The following is a 19,110-nucleotide window of genomic DNA, read 5'->3' on the forward strand; positions in this document are numbered from 1 at the left end:
GGCTCTCCAGCCCCTTTCCCTAATTCCATTGCCCTTCTCTGGACACACTCCAGCTCCTCAACATCCTTCTGCTTTTGGGGGGCCCAGAACTGAACAAAACACCTCCCAAAACCAAACCTTGACTGGAACCCAATCCAAGTCTCCCCACAGCACCTGCCAGACAGACACTCCACACCATCCACCTACCCCCTCCTGAGGCAGGGACAAGAAATTCAGGTAGGAAATGGCTGGAATTTGGTAAAGGGAGTTGCCCTTGAACTCATTTGCACTGGTAACCACCTTGACTAAGAGTGGATTTGGTGCAGAAAACCTCCCCCAGCACTGGGACACAGAGATTAAAGAATGAGGATCTGGAGCATCCACCAAAGGGGATTAAGAGTCACCATGGAACCAACTTTTTTCTTCCTAAGCCACAGAAGAATAACAAAAGAGAAACTCAGAGGGTCAGCTCTGCCTCAAAATGCAAACATTTTAAGGGCAGATGTTGCAAAAAGGGACACTCAAACCTTCCAGACACTGCTGGAGCCACCAAGCTGGAAAGCCCCAGGAAGCAGAAGGAATCAGCAGAGCAGAAGCTGTGGTGCCCCTGGCACAGATCCATGAAGATGACCCAGCTCTGATGGCTGCTTCCCTCCAGAGTGAGGAGGAGGAGGAGGTGGCTGAGGGGCTTTTTCATCCCCTCACTGCAGCCCTGGAGTCAGGCTGAGCTCAGGAGGAAGCTTTGGGAGCTCACTCACCATTAGCCATAAGGAATTTGGGGATTAGGTCCACGTTCCAGTCTCTCCCTCTCCCCATGGATTCTGGTGGAGCTCCTGGGAGATTAAACCTTTTGTAGAGCTTGGGAGAGAACACAAAACTTCTTACAGGCAGAGGAAAGATTTCTGGGGGTAATTTCTACCCACACTTGTACACACTTTCCACCCCCACATCTCCCCAGCTGAACATAACTCTTCAGAGCAAGTTTTTGGCCAGGCTTTTAGCTCCAGTTGGATGTTTGGATGCCCTGAACAACAGGACAGTAAATTCCTGCAGTAAAAATCAGGCAGCAATATCCCTGCTCATCCAGCTTTTCTTCCTCCAAGGTTTAAAAGCTTGGGAATGGATGAGCTGCTGAACCAAAACTCTGTTTAAGGTCCCTAACAGGTAATCTGATCAATGTGCCCAGCTCCAGGAGAGGGGGAGGCTTCTCCAGAAACTTCAATCAGGTTCTCCAATATAAATATTTAACCCAGTTAAGCTGGAAAGGACAGAAGTGATTTCCTGACATCTCATTAATCAGCCAGGCTGACAGCTTCTGAGGCTCCACAGTCACAGCTCACCCCAGGAGATGGCATCTGACCATCCCCAAGGGCTCTCAGAGAGAGGACCAAGCAGGGCAGAGAACACTTGGTGTTTGGTAGGGTGCTGGGAAAAAATCAGCAGGAACTCATTTTATGGCACTTCCACACCAGATAATAATGGCCAAAGAGCTCATAGAATTATGGAGTGGTTTGGGTTGAATCCCCTGTGCTGACTCCATTTGCTTTTCAGGGAATCCAGTGTTTGAGGCCAAAATCCCAAATTATAACAGAATCATGGAATGGGTTGGGTTCGAAGGGAGCTCAAAGCTCATCCAGTCCCAACCCCTGCATGGGCAGGGACACCTCCCACCAGCCCAGGGGGCTCCAAGCCCCATCCAACCTGACCTGAGACACTGCCAGGGATGGGGCAGCCACAGCTTCTGGGGGCAACCTGGGCACCCAGGGGCTCAGCACCCTCACCCCAAACAATTTCTCCCTCCCTCCCTCCCTCCCTGCCCAAGATCTCCTCTCCATCTCCCCTCTCCCAGCTGGAAACCCTTCCCCCTCGGAGGGTCCCATCCCTCCAGGCCCTTGTCCCAAGTCCCTCCCCAGCTTTCCTGGAGCCCCTTCAGGCACTGGAAGGTGCTCTAAGGTCTCCCCATTGCAGCCTTCTCTTCTCCAGCCTCAACACCCATGGAATTACACACTGCTCTGGGTTGGAAGGGACCTCAAAGCTCATCCAGTCCCAACCCCTGCATGGGCAGGGACACCTCCCACCAGCCCAGGGGGCTCCAAGCCCCATCCAACCTGACCTGAGACACTGCCAGGGATGGGGCAGCCACAACTTCCTTGGACAACCTGGGCCAGGCTCTCCCCACCCTCAAATTCCAGAATTTCCTCCCCATCTCCAACCTCAATCTCCCCTTTCTCTCCAAGTTTTAACCCATTTCCCTTCTCCTCTCCCTACCCCCCCGTGTCCAAAGCCCTCCCCCAGCTTTCTTGGAGCCCCTTCAGATATTGGAAGGTTGCTCTGAGCTCACCTGGGAGCCTCCTCTTCTCCAGGCTGAACAACCCCAATCCCTCAGCCTGGCTTCCCAGGGAGGTGCTCAGCCCTCTGAGCATTTGAGTGGCTCTGCTCTGGACACCTTCCAGGAGCTCTGTGTCCTTCTGCTCTTGGGGACTCCACAACTGGACACAGAGCTCCAGGTGGGGTCTCACAAGAATTTCTCTCCTGTTACAACATCCACTTGTCAAGCTCCAAACAAGGGTTTAGATGCTGAGAGCTTGAATCTTGGCTGGGAGCTACAGAAAACAAGCACCACCTGCCATGGATGAACTGATTTCTCCTCTGCTGTTGGAAGTGGCAGTGCCATAAAATGTTCTTCCTCCAAGAAAATCCTTCAGAGGAATGAAATTGAATTCCCAACCCCAAAGGTAGCTTGAAACAAAGCCTCCCTTCCCCTTTTGACATGCCTGGGGAGGTGATGATAAGTGGGTACTTACATCCTCCAGGGGTGTAATGGATGCACTTTCCCCTCCATAGTAAGAGTTCTGATCCATGTGAAGGACCTTCTTGCCATTCACTGACATGATCCCAGAGAGGATGCATTCCTAGGGGAAAAAAAATAGGATGGAAGGGATGGGTTAGTTGAGTTTCAGCCTCCTTCCATCTTTCCTAACTCAGAGCACGTTCAGGCAGGCTGCTGCATGCCCACCATGGGAGGCAGATGCATGGTCCTTGGGAAACAAAGGCATCAGTTGCCTCACTCCAAAGTGAAGAAGCTGCCAGATTTTTGTTTGGAACAGATTAACCCCTTGGGAGGTTTGCTCTCTGCTCCACACAAGCCAACCAAGAGGTTTCAAACTACACAACCACCACCTGCCAGGGCTTCTCTGAGGATAAATTCATGCAGAGGTTGATCCTGGCTGCCCCATCCCTGGCAGTGTCTCAGGTCAGGCTGGATGGGGCTTGGAGCCCCCTGGGCTGGTGGGAGGTGTCCCTGCCCATGCATGGGTTGGAACTGGAGGAGCTTTAAGGTCCCTCCCAACCCAGAGCAGTGTGTAATCCCATGGGTGTTGAGGCTGGAGAAGAGAAGGATCCCATGGGGAGACCTTAGAGCACCTTCCAGTGCCTGAAGGGGCTCCAGGAAAGCTGGGGAGGGACTTGGGACAAGGGCCTGGAGGGATGGGACCCTCCGAGGGGGAAGGGTTTCCAGCTGGGAGAGGGGAGATGGAGAGGAGATCTTGGGCAGGGAGGGAGGGAGAGAGGGAGGGAGGGAGAAATTGTTTGGGGTGAGGGTGCTGAGCTTTAGAACCAGGTTGCCCAGGAAAAGAGTCTCTGCCCCATCCCTGGCAGTGTTCAAAGCCAGGTTGGATGGGGCTTGGAGCAATCTGGGAGGGAGGTGTCCCTGCCCATGGCAGGGGGGTTGGAATGAGCTGAGCTTTCAGTTCTCTTCCAACCCAAACCATTCCAGGATTCTGTTTCTTGGGCAGGGAGGGAGGGAGAAATTCTTTGGGGTGAGGGTGCTGAGCCCCTGGGTGCCCAGGTTGCCCCCAGAAGCTGTGGCTGCCCCATCCCTGGCAGTGTCTCAGGTCAGGTTGGATGGGGCTTGGAGCCCCCTGGGCTGGTGGGAGGTGACCCTGCTCATGCTTGGAACTGGATGAGCTTGAAGATCCCTTCCAATTAAAACCTTTCTGTGATTTGGGCCAGATCAGGAAAATCTCTACTTCCAAACCACCAGCTGAGAGGCAGCACCCTCCTTGATGGGTGCCCCCAGGAGCATAAAACCTTGCCTTGAGGGACACCAAGCAGCCTCCTCAAAACCTCCACCTTTGGTATTTGCCACAAGAGTCAAAAGCTACTCTGAGAGGAGAGAGGTAGCAAAAAAAAAAAAAATCAAACCATTTGGGAGCTTCATCATCTCAGCAGACACTTTGCTCTCCTTGCTCTGCACACATTGAGATGAAACCCACCAGGAATCCTTTGAGCAGCAGCACCCAAACACAACACCCAGAGGCTGAGACCAAGCTCAGGGACCACAAGTTGAAGTTTGCAGAACCAGCTGAGGACTTGCCTGGTGAAATCCCCATTAAAACCCAGCTTTGCAACTAAGCCTGGTCACCAGCTCTGGCATGAACGAGTTGAAGAGCTTAACAGCAGCAACAAAAATGAATATTTGGATTTTTAGGACTGCTTGTGGTGGAGTTTTACTGCTCCTTCCTGCTCTGCCTCTCCAAAGGGAGAATGAAACTGCAGCTGAGCTCTTGGTCACCAGCAGAATCATCTCATTTGGGCATCCTGGTTCCATCTCATGTTCTTTTTTGTTAAAGCTGCTGAGATGCCACCAGAGCCCTCAGCCAAACCAGAGTTCAAAAGCAGAGAGCCTCCCACTGCACGTTGTCCACAGGGCTTGTAAATCCCCACTGGGGGTAAATCCTCAGTGTGAAGGAAGCTTTCAAAGCTGGGGAGGTTGAGGTTGGATTTCAGGAATCGTTTCTTCCCTGAAAGACTCTGGAAGGGTCTGTCCAGGGGAGTGGTGGAGTCACCATCCCTGAGGATGCCTGAAAAATGTGTGGATGCAGCCCTTGAGGACACTGTTCAGCTGGCTTGGTGGTGTTGGGCTGACTTGATGCTCTTGGAGGTCTTTTCCAACCTTCTCTGCTTCTAAAACCATCTCCAACTCCACCAGCCAAAGGCCAACCCAGGCTCCAGGCAGCTTTGCAGGAGGGGTTTTTTGTTTCCTAATGTCCCAACCCCTGGAAGAGGGCTGGGAGGCTTCACTTCCAGGTGACACTGGGCAAATCTTCCCTGCTGGGAGTGCAAGGCACTGCTAACCAGTCCTTCACCCCATGGGATCCCATGGGAATGCAGCTGAGGGCCCACAGAGCAAAGCTGGAGCTGCCTGAGTGGTGCAGAGCAAGCAAGGGGCACTCCAAGGTTAATCCCTGAAGCCACGGGTGATTTGAGGGCTTCATGACCACCACATGGATCAGGAAACAGGATCAGCTGCTCTGCTTCCCACAAAACCTCTCAGGGATCCATCAGCTCCTCCTCCAGGCACCACAGCATCTTCCCCAGCCTCCAGATCCCTCACATCCTTGCTAAAGCCAAGGAGAGACCCTTGCAGCAGACACAGCTGCAGCCAACCCTGTGTTCAGACACTATATAAAACCACCACAAAGCCCCACAAGGCTGAGGAACCACACAAATGAAGCAGAGGTGATTTTTATGGTGTCAATTAGAGGGTTAAGGAGACCCCACAAGCATTGTGGGACTGTCAGAACAAGTGTCTCCCAGTGCAGTGTCATCTCCTCAGTTAAAACTGAATTTCAGGGAGCCCCACTCTTAGGTTTGACTCTTTGCCTCTACCCTGGAGTTTTATTTCCCCTGGGAACATCTTTCCAAAACCCTGGCTCACCAGCTCTGCCAGATGGTGCTACAGGACCTGACAACGTCCACGCTGGAGCTGAGCCAGGAAGAAGCCAAGCAAGGATTTCAAAGTCAAAATGAGGATCAATGGGAGGAATAAAAGTCACAGCAAAAGCTGCAGCAGCCACAGGGGTCAGCCCAGATGTCAGCTGATTTCCTTCCTCCATTTAAGGAAGACTTCAAAGCATTTCTTGTTCTATCTTCTCAGCAAATCACCTCCCATTCAGTGTGTCTCCCTTCCACACACCCTGCCCCAGCTGCCAGCACTCCCAGAACAAATGTGGGTACCAGCAGAAGATATAAATAAAGTCTTAAATACCTCCTCCACCTTATTTTATACCCATTAAACACCAAGGTGGGGATATTATATATTAATTCTAGATTCTTTCATTCAGGGCTCACTTCACTGCCTCATTCTCATCACCCAAAAGCACTGAAATCCTTTGACTTCCAACGAGGCAGCAATGTGGTGATAAAACCACAGGAGACACACAATAGATTCATCCTCCCAGCTCAGCAATTCCTTTTGAAGTCCAGGCTGGCTGCCCTGCTGCCTCTACCCATCCATGGGGGCACAGATCTGTGGGTAGGAACTGCTCTGGTTACATCATTTGGGTCAGGGAATGAGGCAAACAAACTGTGCTGATAAGGGAAGGGCTGGAGATAGACTGCAAATAATTGGGAGAGGGAGAAGAATTAAAAAAAAAAAAAAAAAAAAAAGGGGGGAAGTGTCAGAATTCCAACCTGTGGCTTTCTGACCATGAACCACAGGCAGAGGGGTGATGAAACTCAGCAGGAAGGGGAAAGTGGGGAAAGCTCCAGGTGTTCTTCAGGTTGTGCTGCTGGAATCCAGGGCTTCAGGGCTCATGCTGGGCTGCCAAGAGCTGGGTTTGTCTTGCTGAATGAAATGAGAGAGCAAATCCTGACAGGGGGTGGTGGGGGTGGCAGTGCTGCTTCCAGCCAAAGAGCAAAGAACCCCAGAGCAGAACAGGTTTGGGATAAATTGGAGGGGAAAAAACACCAGGAGTTAAGGGGTAACTGGGAGGGGTGGTGTTTCTGTGCTTGTTTAAGACCATCAGCAGTCAGCAGGAGGCCTTCTGCACACTGAAGCCTTCATAGAATCTTTCAGGTTGGAAAAGAGCCTTGGGATGATGAGTCCAAGCATCATCCCTACCCTCCAATGTTCTCCCCTAAACCATATCCCCCAGCACCACATCTCAAACACATCCAGGGATGGTGACTCCACCACCTCCCATCCCAGGGTCTGACCTCTTTCCATGAATATTTTTTTTCCTAATGTCCAACCTAAACCAGCTTCAAGCCATTCCCTCTTGTTCCATCACCTGGGAGAAGACACCAGCACCAATGACCTTTCAGGTTCTTGGAGAGCTCTGAGGTCTCCCCTCAGCCTCCTCTTCCCCAAACTGAACAATCCCAGCTCCTCCAGTTAATTCTTCACAAGATTACAGCCCTGATCTTCAGGAAGGCTGTTCTGTTCCTCAGGGAAGGCTGTTCTTCAGGAAGGGCTGTTCTTCAGGGAAGGCTGTTCCTCAGGGAAGGCTGTTCTTCAGGGAAGGCTGTTCTTCAGGGAAGGCTGTTCCTCAGGGAAGGATGTTCCTCAGGGAAGGCTGTTCCTCAGGGAGGGCTGTTCCTCAGGGAGGGCTGTTCCTCAGGAAAGGCTGTTCCTCAGGAAAGGCTGTTCTTCAGGGAAGGCTGTTCCTCAGGGGAGGCTGTTCCTCAGGGAGGGCTGTTCCTCAGGGAGGGCTGTTCTTCAGGGAAGGCTGTTCCTCAGGGAGGGCTGTTCCTCAGGGAGGGCTGTTCCTCAGGGAGGGCTGTTCCTCAGGGAGGGCTGTTCTTCAGGGAAGGCTGTTCCTCAGGGAGGGCTGTTCCTCAGGGAGGGCTGTTCCTCAGGAGGGCTGTTCTTCAGGAGGGCTGTTCTTCAGGGAGGGCTGTTCTTCAGGAGGGCTGTTCTTCAGGGAAGGCTGTTCCTCAGGGAGGGCTGTTCTTCAGGGAAGGCTGTTCTTCAGGGAAGGCTGTTCCTCAGGGAGGGCTGTTCCTCAGGGAGGGCTGTTCTTCAGGGAAGGCTGTTCCTCAGGGAGGGCTGTTCCTCAGGGAGGGCTGTTCCTCAGGGAGGGCTGTTCTTCAGGAGGGCTGTTCTTCAGGGAGGGCTGTTCTTCAGGAGGGCTGTTCTTCAGGGAAGGCTGTTCCTCAGGGAGGGCTGTTCTTCAGGGAAGGCTGTTCTTCAGGGAAGGCTGTTCTTCAGGGAAGGCTGTTCCTCAGGGAGGGCTGTTCTTCAGGGAAGGCTGTTCCTCAGGGAAGGCTGTTCCTCAGGGAAGGCTGTTCCTCAGGGAGGGCTGTTCCTCAGGGAGGGCTGTTCCTCAGGGAAGGCTGTTCCTCAGGGAGGGCTGTTCCTCAGGGAGGGCTGTTCCTCAGGGAGGGCTGTTCCTCAGGGAGGGCTGTTCCTCAGGGAAGGCTGTTCCTCAGGGAGGGCTGTTCCTCAGGGAGGGCTGTTCCTCAGGAGGGCTGTTCTTCAGGAGGGCTGTTCTTCAGGGAGGGCTGTTCTTCAGGAGGGCTGTTCTTCAGGAAGGCTGTTCCTCAGGGAAGGCTGTTCTTCAGGGAGGGCTGTTCCTCAGGGAAGGCTGTTCTTCAGGGAGGGCTGTTCCTCAGGGAAGGCTGTTCCTCAGGGAAGGCTGTTCCTCAGGAAAGGCTGTTCTTCAGGAAAGGCTGTTCCTCAGGGAAGGCTGTTCTTCAGGGAAGGAGGGAAGGCAAGGTTTGGATGGATCTTCTCCAAGTAGGGCAACAGTTCAGAAAGGCTGAGACAGCTCAAGAGAAACTTGAGCCAAGCTGAGTCCCTCCACCAGTGCTGAGGGGAGGATTCTGCCCAGGGCAGTGAGCAAAATCCCTTCCACCTTCCAGAATGGGCCCTGGCAGAGCAAGAGCTCTTTCTTAGAAAGACAGCCTGGAGAAGAGAGGAGTCCACTGGAAGACTCCAGTGCTCTGCTGGGTTTGCAGGGTTTCACCTCAGGGCACACATGAATTTTAGTTGTTTTCAGATAAATCCTGCATCCATTTTGGTGTCCTCACCATACAGACATGGATCTGTTGGGATGAGTCCAGAGGAGGCCACAAAGATGATCCAGGGGCTGGAGCAGCTCTGCTACCAGGAGTAAACTGGGATTATTCTGCCTGGAGAAGATTCCAGAGGGTCCTTAGAGGTCAACAAGTCCAAGTGCATCCAGGTCAGGTCAGTCCCAGTTACAAGCTGGGTACAGAGAGGGTTGAGAGCAGCCCAGGAGAGAAGGATTTGGGGGTGTTGGTTGGTGAGAAGCTCAACGTGGGCCAGCAGTGTGCTCCTGGAGCTCAGAAATCCAACCCTGTCCTGGGATGTATCCAGAGGAGCAGGGCCAGCAGATCAGGAGAGGGGATTCCCAGCCTCTGCTCTGTTCTTGGGAGACCCCCAGCTCCAATCCTGCCTCCAGGTCTGGTGTCCCCAGCAGAAGAAGGACATGGATCTGTTGGGATGAGTCCAGAGGAGGCCCCAAAGATGATCCAGGGGCTGGAGCAGCTCTGCCATGAGGAGAGGCTGAGGAGCTGGGAGTGTTGAGACTCCAGGGGGACCTTAGAGCTGCCCCCCAATCCCTGAAGGGAACCTCCAGGAAGGCTGCAGAGGGACTTTTCAGAAGAGTGTCCAGTGCTAGGAGAAGGGGAAATGGTTTGAAAGTGCAGGAGAAGAGGTTCAGCCTGGAGCTTAGGAAGAAGTTCTTCAGGAGGAGGGTGCTGAGACTCTGGAACAGATTGCCCAGAGAAGTTGTGGCTGCCCCCTCCCTGGAGGTGTTCAAGGCCAGGTTGGATGAGGCTTGGAGCAACCTGGGCTGGGTGAGAGGTGTCCCTGGGCATGGAGCTTGGAGGAGATGAGCTCTGAGCTCCCTTCCAACCTGAACCATTCTGTGCTCACCATCCCTGCTCATCCTGAAGCTCATCCTGACCTTTTCCCTCTCCTGGCAGGGTGGTGAGCAAGAAGTCAGGCACAGAATTCCACCCTACACCCAACGTGCTGGACTCCAAGCTCTGCTTAGCCACACAAACTCCCAAAGCAATCCCTCACTGCACTTGAGCAATCCCCTCAGCTACCAGGGGATGATGCAAGGGATGGTGACACCACACTTGGTCCTCACAGTCACCTTCAAGTTCTTTATTTAGGCTCCTTAAGCAAGGAGGTCTGTGCCTACAAGATTAAATCTCTCTTCCACCCAAGAGTTTGGCTTCTCTGCTCCTCCAGAAAGTGAATCTGTATCTCTGGGATGGATTTAAGGAGGTTTAACCCAGGGAGGCAGCTGGCAGGTAAGAAGCTTAGCTCTGCAGACTGGTGGCCTGCACCCACTGAAAATCCAGCAGGAACGTGGTGCTCATCTCCTGGGGCTGAACAGGATGGTTGTGTGGAGCCCAAAATCCAGGTCAAATAACCCAGGACTTCTAGAACTGGATTAATTCCTCTCAGAAGGGCACAACATCCCATCCTGAAATGTCCTGGTGTTTGTACCGAGCCATTTCCAGACCAAAAAAAAGGTGGAAATTAAGGTGAAAAGAACAAAATGAAACCACTGGGTGTTCTCCAGCCTGCTGATCACCAGGCCAGATGAGAAATGGGTTTGTGCAGCAGGTGGGGAGAAAGATGCTGCTTAATCTGCAATGCAAGAAGCACCTCACAAGCCTAAGGATCTGAGAGCTACTAAGACTTGAGCAACCTGGAAAAAGCCATTCCCACCAACACTTCCAGGATGCAAGACCTGGAAAAGCCACCAACACTTTGCAAATCCCTGCCCTGTGGTGAGGACACAGAGGTTCCCCACTATCCAGGAGGAACAGAGAGCTCTGAAGTTCAGTTCTCCCTCCTGTAAATCAAAGCCTGTGGTATCAGCAGGACTTCAGGATTAAAGGCAGGCTGGGATTATTTGTCCCCATCCTGCTAAGAGGTCTCTGTCCAAACTTACTGCTGCAACAGGGATCTCCAGTTTGCAGAGAGAAGGGAGAAAGTGAAAATATTTTTGTGCCAGTAATCCCAATCCTGCCCAAACTCTTCACTCCTGGCTGAAGAAAAGATCAGCACCTGGAACGTTCATCTTGTGCTTCCAAATCCACCCAAAAGTGGAATTTCTACACCCACTCCCATAGCTGTGGCCCTGCAGACCCAACCAGCAGCACCACAACAGATGTCTTTGTGGCTCTTTATTTTTTTTCCTCTCTAAACCAACGAGTGAACTTTCAAAACCCAAAACCTCCTGCTGAGCAGCTGCTCATTGCCTCTCTCTGGATCACAGCTACTCCAGGGGAAGTCTTAGTGCTGGATGCCAGGACAAGTCAGTGACTCTCATGGGAGAAAATCTAAGCCCAGAAGATGGGGACAGCACCTTCTTGAGGATGGAGCACACAAGACCCCAATTTCATCTCTTTTTTGTTCAACAGCACCAAGATGGGTGGTGGCTGAGGTGCTTTTCAGAGAGGAGACACCAACTCAGCTACAGCAGCAACCTGATGGGACTCCAACACTACAGACAGTTCCAGCCAGGGGCAGTGCCAAGGAAAAGCTGGATGAAAACATCACCTGAAGCTTCCTGACAGCTCTTTGGGAAAGGGAAGAAACAACCCAAAGCATTCCCACGGCCTTTTCCACTTCCCTTTTCCTCAGGAAACTCAACTCTGCCAACACCAAAGGTGGAGAAAACCTCCAAACTTCCAGCTTGACTGGAAGACAGCATGAAGCCTTTTAGCCCAGCCTGAACCAACACTCCCAAACTACTCCCCAGCCAAGCTAAAACCACCAGGAACATCCCTGTGGCATCAGGACCTCTGCTTTTTATCCAGCTGCTCAAGAGGAGATGAAGTCCATCCTGCTCTAATTGCTATTCCAGAGGTCAAGTCTGCTCCTCAGGAACAAAAGAAGAGCTCTGGAGGCTCTGGGGTTTGGTCAGCACACCTTAAAATCCAGCCCTAATGTATTCATTTTAATCCAAATGCTGATCATTAGCATCAGCTTGTCTTAAAAGTGATTTCACAAGAGGCCTTTTGTCAATTTTACACTGGCACTTGTCAGGTTGAGATTAAGCAGGGTGCTTACCCACTTGATACCACAGCTCACTCTGAAGCATAAATTAACATTTTAATGGAGCTCAGATCTATTGGGAGGCCCCTTTACTAGGAGCTCATTATAATCCACCTCCCCAAAAAGTCTGTTTCCCTGCTTTGCTGAGCCACAGACAGGTTTCAAGCCAGACTGCAGCTTTCCCTATCAAAGGGAAGAAGCTTTTTAGCACCTAAAGTCATTCCTGCTACCTCAAAGGAAAAAAAAAAAAAAAAATAAAAAAAAAAAATAAAAAGCCTTGAGAGAAAGGAATGAAAGCAACCAGGAAAGTTGGGTTTACCCAATGGCAGCAGCTGGGAAGACACTCCCACGCTTTGCACATTTTCTTTGTGCCCCATCCTGGTTTTTAGTCTCATTATTCCCACCCTGGGAAGAGGGGAGGGGTGTGGGGAGGGGAGGATAAACAAGATCTGCCTTAAGCAGCCATGTCCTGTGTCAGCAGAGATGATGCTTCCACCACCCTGGCAGTCCCCTCAATCCCAGCCCCAAAGCCACAGTAGGAAGCTCCTGGATTTCTGGTTACAATCAGCACCAAGCAAGGGAAGTGGAGGAAATCCCTCACCACCAACCCCAAAGATCTCTCTTTTTGCCTGGTTAAGAGGAGGAAACAAAAGCAGGAAAGGTTTGGTGGTTGGGGGTGGGTTTTTTTTGGGTTGTTTTTTTCTCTTTTGAGCAGCCAGGAAAACCTCCTCACCACCATATTGGATTTTCTTCCCTCCTCCTTCAAACAATGCCCCTGCAACCCATCCTTCAAAGCCCTCCAGAACCCACAGAGGTGGATTCTTCACTTGGAAAAAAAGCAGGAATCAGAATAAATCCCCACCAGCAAACCTCATGGCACTGCTATTTTAGATATATATATATATAATAAATATTTTTTTCCCTCCCTTTCAGCAGCCTGCAGAACAAGCTGCATCCTCCACAATAGGACAAAGCCCCTCATCCCCTGCAGCACCCCCAGGTGCCATCAGCTGTCACTTTGCCTCAGGGACAACACGACAACACAAGAGAGGATTTTTTTGTTTTTTCGGGAGGGGGGAGGAGGAGGAAAGGGAGGGTAAATCAGCCGAATTTGACAGGCGTGCAAGGTTTGGCCGCCTCCCCATCCCCCTCCTGCTGCAGTCAGGGCTGGATGGAGGCGAAGGCTGCAAAGGCGGGGAGAGGAAAAGGGGAGGGGATGGATGGATGGGGAGGAGGGGGGGGGATAAACCAGGTCTTGCCTCCACCCTAAACCCGGTTCGGCTGCGGGGAGGGGCGGGCTGGATGGACCCGCAGCCACCTCGGCTTTGGGGAGTAAAGATTTTTTTAAAAAATCGTCATCAATTAAAAAATAAAATAAAAATATCAGGCGATAAAACCCCGTTAGCGTTTTATTGTCCCTCGTTCCCCGCCCTCCCTCTGCTAAACAACTGCATTTTTTGGGGGGGCTTCCCATCACCCCCACGCTGGAAAATGGGGTTGGAGTGGGGAGGGGGAGGCAGCCGAGGTGAAAGGGGGTGGGGGGGGGATGCTACACCCCAATATTGGGTTTTTTTATCATCATACAAAAACCAAAAAGCAGCCCCGGGGGTCTGGGGAAGGAGGGGGGAAAGGAGCCAGGTGGCTGAGGGAGGGGATGGAAAATTGGGGAGGGGGGGTTTATGGTAATTAAAGATGGGGGAAGGGATCAGGGGGTGGGGACCACCCAAAGCAGACACCCCAAGGTAAGATTTGGGGTGTGGGGGGGGAAGGAACAGGAACACAGGCACCCCAGGGTAATATTGGGGGGGGAAGAGAGAGAATCCAGGCACCCCAGGGTAATATTGGGGGGGGGGGGGGACACCCAGAGACCCCAGGGTAATACTGGGGGGGAATCCAGGGTAATACTGGGGGGGGGGGGGGGAGAGAACCCAGGCACCCCAGGTAATATTTTTTAGGGGGGAAGGAGGAGCCCATGCCCCTCAGGGTAATAATGGGGGGGGGGGGGGGACACCAGGCACCTCAGGGTAATAATGGGGGGGGAAGAAGGAACCTAGGGCAATATTTTTGGGGGGGAGGAGGAGGAACCCAGGCATTATAGGGTGATATTGGGGAGGGGAGAGGGAACCCAAGGTAATATTTTTGGGGGGAGAGGAGGAACCCAGGAATTATAGGGTAATATTGGGGAGGGAGAGGGAACTCAAGGTAGTATTTTGGGGGGGGAGGAGGAACCCAGGCACCTCAGGATAATATTGGGGAGGGAGAGGGAACCCAGGGCAATATTTTTGGGGGGGAGGAGGCACTTTAGGGTAATATTGGGGATGGGGGAGAGGGAACCCAGGGCAGGTTTTTTTGGGGGGAGGAGGCACCCAGGAATTAGAGGGTGATATTGGGGAGGGGAGAGGGAACCCAGAGTAATATTTTTTGTGGGGAGAAGGCACCCAGGCATTATAGGGTAATATTGGGGAGGGAGAGGGAACCCAGGGCAATTTTTTTGGGGGGGAGAAGGCACCCAGGAATTATAGGGTAATATTGGGGAGGGAGAGGGAACCCAAGGTAATATTTTTGGGGTGGGAGGAGGAACCCAGGCACCTCAGGGTAATATTGGGGAGGGAGAGGGAACCCAGGGCAATATTTTTTTTTGGGGGGGGAGGCACCCAGGAATTATAGGGTAATATTGGGGACGAGGAGGGAACCCAGGGTAATATTTTTGGGGGGGGAAGGAGGAACCCAGGCATTATAGGGTAATGTTGGAGAGGGAGAGAGAACCCAGGGTAATATTTTTTTTTGGGTGGGAGGAGGAAACCAGACACCATAGGGTAATATTGGGGGGGTGGGTGGGTAGCAGCAACCCTGGTACCTCAGGGTACTATTTAGAGAAGGAGGAAAACAGGAACCTTTTTTGCAGGAAATCAGAGAGGGGGGGTGGGGAGAAAAAAGGGGATTTATAAAGATGAAGTGACAGATTAAAAAAAAACAAAAAAAAAGACCACAGGGTCCGAAGGGAAGGGGTGATAACCAGGTAAGACAGCAGGGAACAGACCCCAGCATCCAAGGGAGAGGGAAGCAGAACCAGGGGCTGAGGAATCAGGGAGGGAGGAGGAGGAGAAGGAGGAGGGGGGGGGATGATAATCAGGTGATAGACGGGCAAAAGGACAGCGGGGCCCAGAGGCAACGGGGCTGAGCAGCCGTGTGAGGGATAAAGGAGGGGATGGAGAGGATGGGGTGGGGAGGGGGGGAACGGCGAGGCCCATCAGGGCGGCGGCCGCCTTGGGCAGGCCCGAGGCCCAGGCGAGCTGCGGCTCCTCCTCACCGTCAGGCCGGTGCCCAGCACGATCACGTCGTACTCCTCATTCATGGCGGCGCCGGGGGAAGGGAAGAACAGGGGGGGCGGTGAAACTTCTTTCGGGTCTCTCTCCGCCGGTCAGGGTCGGGAAGAAAGGGAAAAAGGGAAAAAATAAAAAAAAAAAATTAAAATAAAAAAAAAAACTGAAGGGAGAAAGCGGGCGTTGACCGAGATGAGGGAGAGGGAGAAAATGGAGCCCGAGCCGCTGCCGTGAGGGAGACCGCGGCCGGGAGGGGGCGTGGTCACCCCGCCTTCCCTCCCCCGCCTGCCAATCAACCCCCGGCGCCGCTCGCCATTGGCTGAGGGCCCCGTCGCTAAGGGGCGGGACTCGAAGCCTTGACGACGGCGCTGCCACCGTGGTGGGGAGCGGGCTGCGCATGCGCGGTGCTGCCACAGGGGTTTACATGCCCCCCCTTCCCCTCACTTACACACACACCACCCTCCTCCTTTTTTTTTTTTTTTTTTAATTCTCTTTGGGTTTTTTTTAAGCTCCTTACGCGCTCCTCAGTGCTGCGGGATGGGGTTCCACACCCTGCAGGGCTGCAGAGATCTTCATTTAATCACAGGGCTGCGGGGTGTGTCTGTGGGAGGCGGCTGAGGAGGTTGGAGGAGCGGGAGGGTCCGTGGAGCCCTCATGAAAATCCCCTCAGGGAGAGAAAAAAGCCCCGAGTGGGGGTGAGGGAGATTCCCTGAGAGAGTTGGGTGGAGAATGGGTGGAGAGGAGACCTGAGGAGAAGGACTTGGGGGTGCGGGGTGAGGAGAAGCACAAGAGAGGCATCAAACCCCCCATGTCCTGGGCTGCATCCCCAGCAGTGTGAGCAGCAGGGCCAGGGAGGGGATTGTCCCCCTCTGCTGGGCTCTGGGGAGCCCCCCCTGGGGTAAAGCTGTGTCCAGCTCTGGGGTCCCCAGCAGCAGAAGGACACGGAGCTGTTGGAGCCAGTGCAGAGGAGGCCCTGGAGCTGCTGGGAGGGCTGGAGCAGCTCTGCTCTGGAGCCAGGCTGAGAGAGTTGGGGGTGTTGAGGCTGGAGAAGAGAAGGATCCCATGGGGAGACCTTAGAGCACCTTCCAGTGCCTGAAGGGGCTCCAGGAAAGCTGGGGAGGGACTTGGGACAAGGGCCTGGAGGGATGGGACCCTGCGAGGGGGAAGGGTTTCCAGCTGGGAGAGGGGAGATGGAGAGGAGATCTTGGGCAGGGAGGGAGGGAGGGGGGGAGGGAGAAATTGTTTGGGGTGAGGGTGCTGAGCTTTAGAACCAGGTTGCCCAGGAAAAGAGTCTCTGCCCCATCCCTGGCAGTGTTCAAAGCCAGGTTGGATGGGGCTTGGAGCAATCTGGGAGGGAGGTGTCCCTGCCCATGGCAGGGGGGTTGGAATGAGCTGAGCTTTCAGTTCTCTTCCAACCCAAACCATTCCAGGATTCTGTTTCTTGGGGAGAAATTCTTTGTGGAGCTGTGCTCTCAGGGATGGAATGTTCTGCTTCTCAGGGATGGAAGGGACCTCTCAGATCACCCACAGAATCACACAATCAGCCAGGCTGGGAAGGACCTCAGAGATCATCAACTCCAACCCTTGATCCACAACCACTGTGCTTCCCAGCCCATGGCACTGAGTGCCACATCCAGTCTCTTTGTAAAAACCTCCAGAGATGAAGAATCCACCCCCTCCCTGGGCAGCCCATTCCAATGCCTCATCACCCTCTGTGGAAAGAATTGTTTCCTAATATCTAACTTACCCAGTCCAGGGACACCTCCCACCAGCCCAGGGGGCTCCAAGCCCCATCCAACCTGACCTGAGACACTGCCAGGGATGGGGCAGCCACAGCTTCTGGGGGCAACCTGGGCCAGGGTCAACCATGCTTGAGGGTTGAGAGACAACAGCCAGAGAGTGAATCCTGGTAACTCCAAGGGGAAAAGAATGGAGTGACAATCACCAGCAGCTCTTAAGGGGCACACTCCAAACTTGTACATGGTTGTCCTGGTTTGGGCCAGGAGAAAGGGGATTTTCTGTCTTGTGCTTTTGCTTTCAGCTCAGTCTCTTGTCAGGAGCTGCACTTGCTGAAATTCACAGCAAGTTTCTCAGGCAGTGGCTGCTGCTGGGACTGAGCCCACTCCATGGTTATAGTTACTGCTGGAGAATGGGCTGCAGAGCCAAGGACACTGCTCAGCTCTGAGGAACATTTTGCCCTCCAAAAGGAGAAAAGGAGTCAAGAGGTCCCACCTGAAACCCTCCTGTGGGGAGGAACAGACAAGAGAAATGACCAGAATTGACCAAACAGAGGATTCCATCCCATCCACCTCATCCTCAGGAGAAATTGGAGGGATCCCCAGGCTCAAAGCCCTTCCTGCTTCCCCTTCTTCCCCTCTCCCTCTTTGCTTCAGCATCCTGGGAGGATTCCATCCCTTCCTCTGCCTCTGCTCCTGATCCATCCCAGCCTGAATCTGTGTGTTCCTGCCTCCAGCTCCCAACTGCTCCTGAGCCCAGGATTCCAGCCTGGACTTTCCCAGGGCTGCCCTGCAGCCTCAGTGGGGATGGGAGAGTTCTTGGGGGAGAGGGGGGAGGAACCTGGGATCCATTTTCCTGTAGATTTGTAGAGATTTAGTCATTTTTCCTATTTCTCATTCCTGTTCCATTCAAGCTGTGTAGTTTAGTTCCCAACCCATCAGTCTCTCTCCCTTATTCTCTCTCCTTTCTTTATCAGGGAGGGGAAGGGGATTAATAGGGAGCATCAGTTATTTGGTTTAATTGCCAGGGCAGTGTTAAACCCTGACAGTGGTCACCAACCTAAGAAAAACCCAGCAGATGGGATGAGGACTTCTTCAGTGTCATTGCAAGGAAACCTGGCTGGGCCACCCAGGCACTTGTGTCTTGGTGCTCCTGAGCTGAGGGAGGTGATGTTGTGACCACCAGGAGCAAAATCCATTTCATTTAACACCAAACTCCCTTCCTTTCTGGAAAGGTCTCCCTGCCTGCACCATGGGAGACCTCCTGTCCCCTGCTCCATGAGCCCCTCCCAGAATTTATTTCTTTTTCCTGCTTGGTGGAGAAGAATCTCCTTCAAAGACAGAGAAACAAGGCAGGGGAACACTGGCAAAAAGCAGGAATATTTAGGAGAGTTACAATGCTGCTGAGCCCTTGCTTCCTCCAAGCTCTCACCCCCTCCTGCAGCCCCAAATTAATTTTGGGACTGTGCTGCCTCTTCCTTGTGCCACACGAGGGGAGGAGGCTCCAACTGGACTCTGGTACTGGTTCTACTCCAGCTTAGGATCATCTCAGCAAATTCTGCTTGCAGGGACCCTGGGGTGGGGATTTCTCTCCCCAGCAGCATCTCAAACCCAGCCCAGGAGCAGCACAGCTTGGGCAGAGCAAAACCTTCCCCATTTCCTGAGTTACAGATCCCCTGATTTGGAGCATCTGCTGTCATCAAGGCAGCAGAATCCTGGTGGTTTCTCTCATTTTTTCTCATGCCCATATTTCTCTGCAAAACCAAATTCATCATTCCAGAGGCAGCCAAACCCAGCAGCTCATCCCTTTATCTGTATTCCAGGCTCTTAGAGACTTCCTGCCTGCATTAAATATTCACCAGGGTCTCTAAATGCTTCAAAAAGAAGGATTTTATTTCTTTTTTGAAATTCATTGCTGGTGAGAAATCTGTCTGGAATAACAAATCTCTTTTTCTGTCTGATCCAAAGACCCCTGACATCAGCACAAGGTCTCACTGGTTTCACCAAGTTGTGGGAGCAGTTTTGGGCCAAAAAAGGTTGAAGCAGCTTGAAAAGTCCCTGAGCTTGTCCTCTGCAGCTCAACCCTGATGAAGGAATTGTCACCAAGGGCTCAGTGACACTGCACCACACTCACCTTCTCCAGGGGGCCACTTCCAGAGCTTTGTGGACAGCAGGGCCATTTAGGGCTACAAAAAGCAATGATCCAGGTGTGTCTTCTCCCTCAGGATATCCATCCCATGGA

At 52.9% G+C, this 19,110-nt stretch overlaps 1 protein-coding gene across 1 annotated transcript in view; it reads right to left on the bottom strand.

Annotated features, from left to right (window-relative positions):
• GDI2 (GDP dissociation inhibitor 2) overlaps positions 1-15,401 on the bottom strand; it is a 32,983-nt gene extending 17,582 nt beyond the window's left edge. Inside the window, exons 1-3 of the mRNA XM_071734256.1 lie at positions 15,120-15,401; positions 2,784-2,891; positions 738-837 (exon numbers count right to left, since the gene is read on the bottom strand). Coding sequence (XP_071590357.1) covers positions 738-837; positions 2,784-2,891; positions 15,120-15,164 — 253 coding nt within the window. The 5' untranslated portion in view covers positions 15,165-15,401. The remainder of the gene's footprint in view (positions 1-737; positions 838-2,783; positions 2,892-15,119) is intronic.
• Positions 15,402-19,110: the final 3,709 nt, after the last annotated feature.

The sequence above is a fragment of the Heliangelus exortis genome, chromosome 1 (assembly GCF_036169615.1).
Source record: "Heliangelus exortis chromosome 1, bHelExo1.hap1, whole genome shotgun sequence".
Taxonomy (NCBI): Eukaryota; Metazoa; Chordata; class Aves; order Apodiformes; family Trochilidae; genus Heliangelus; species Heliangelus exortis.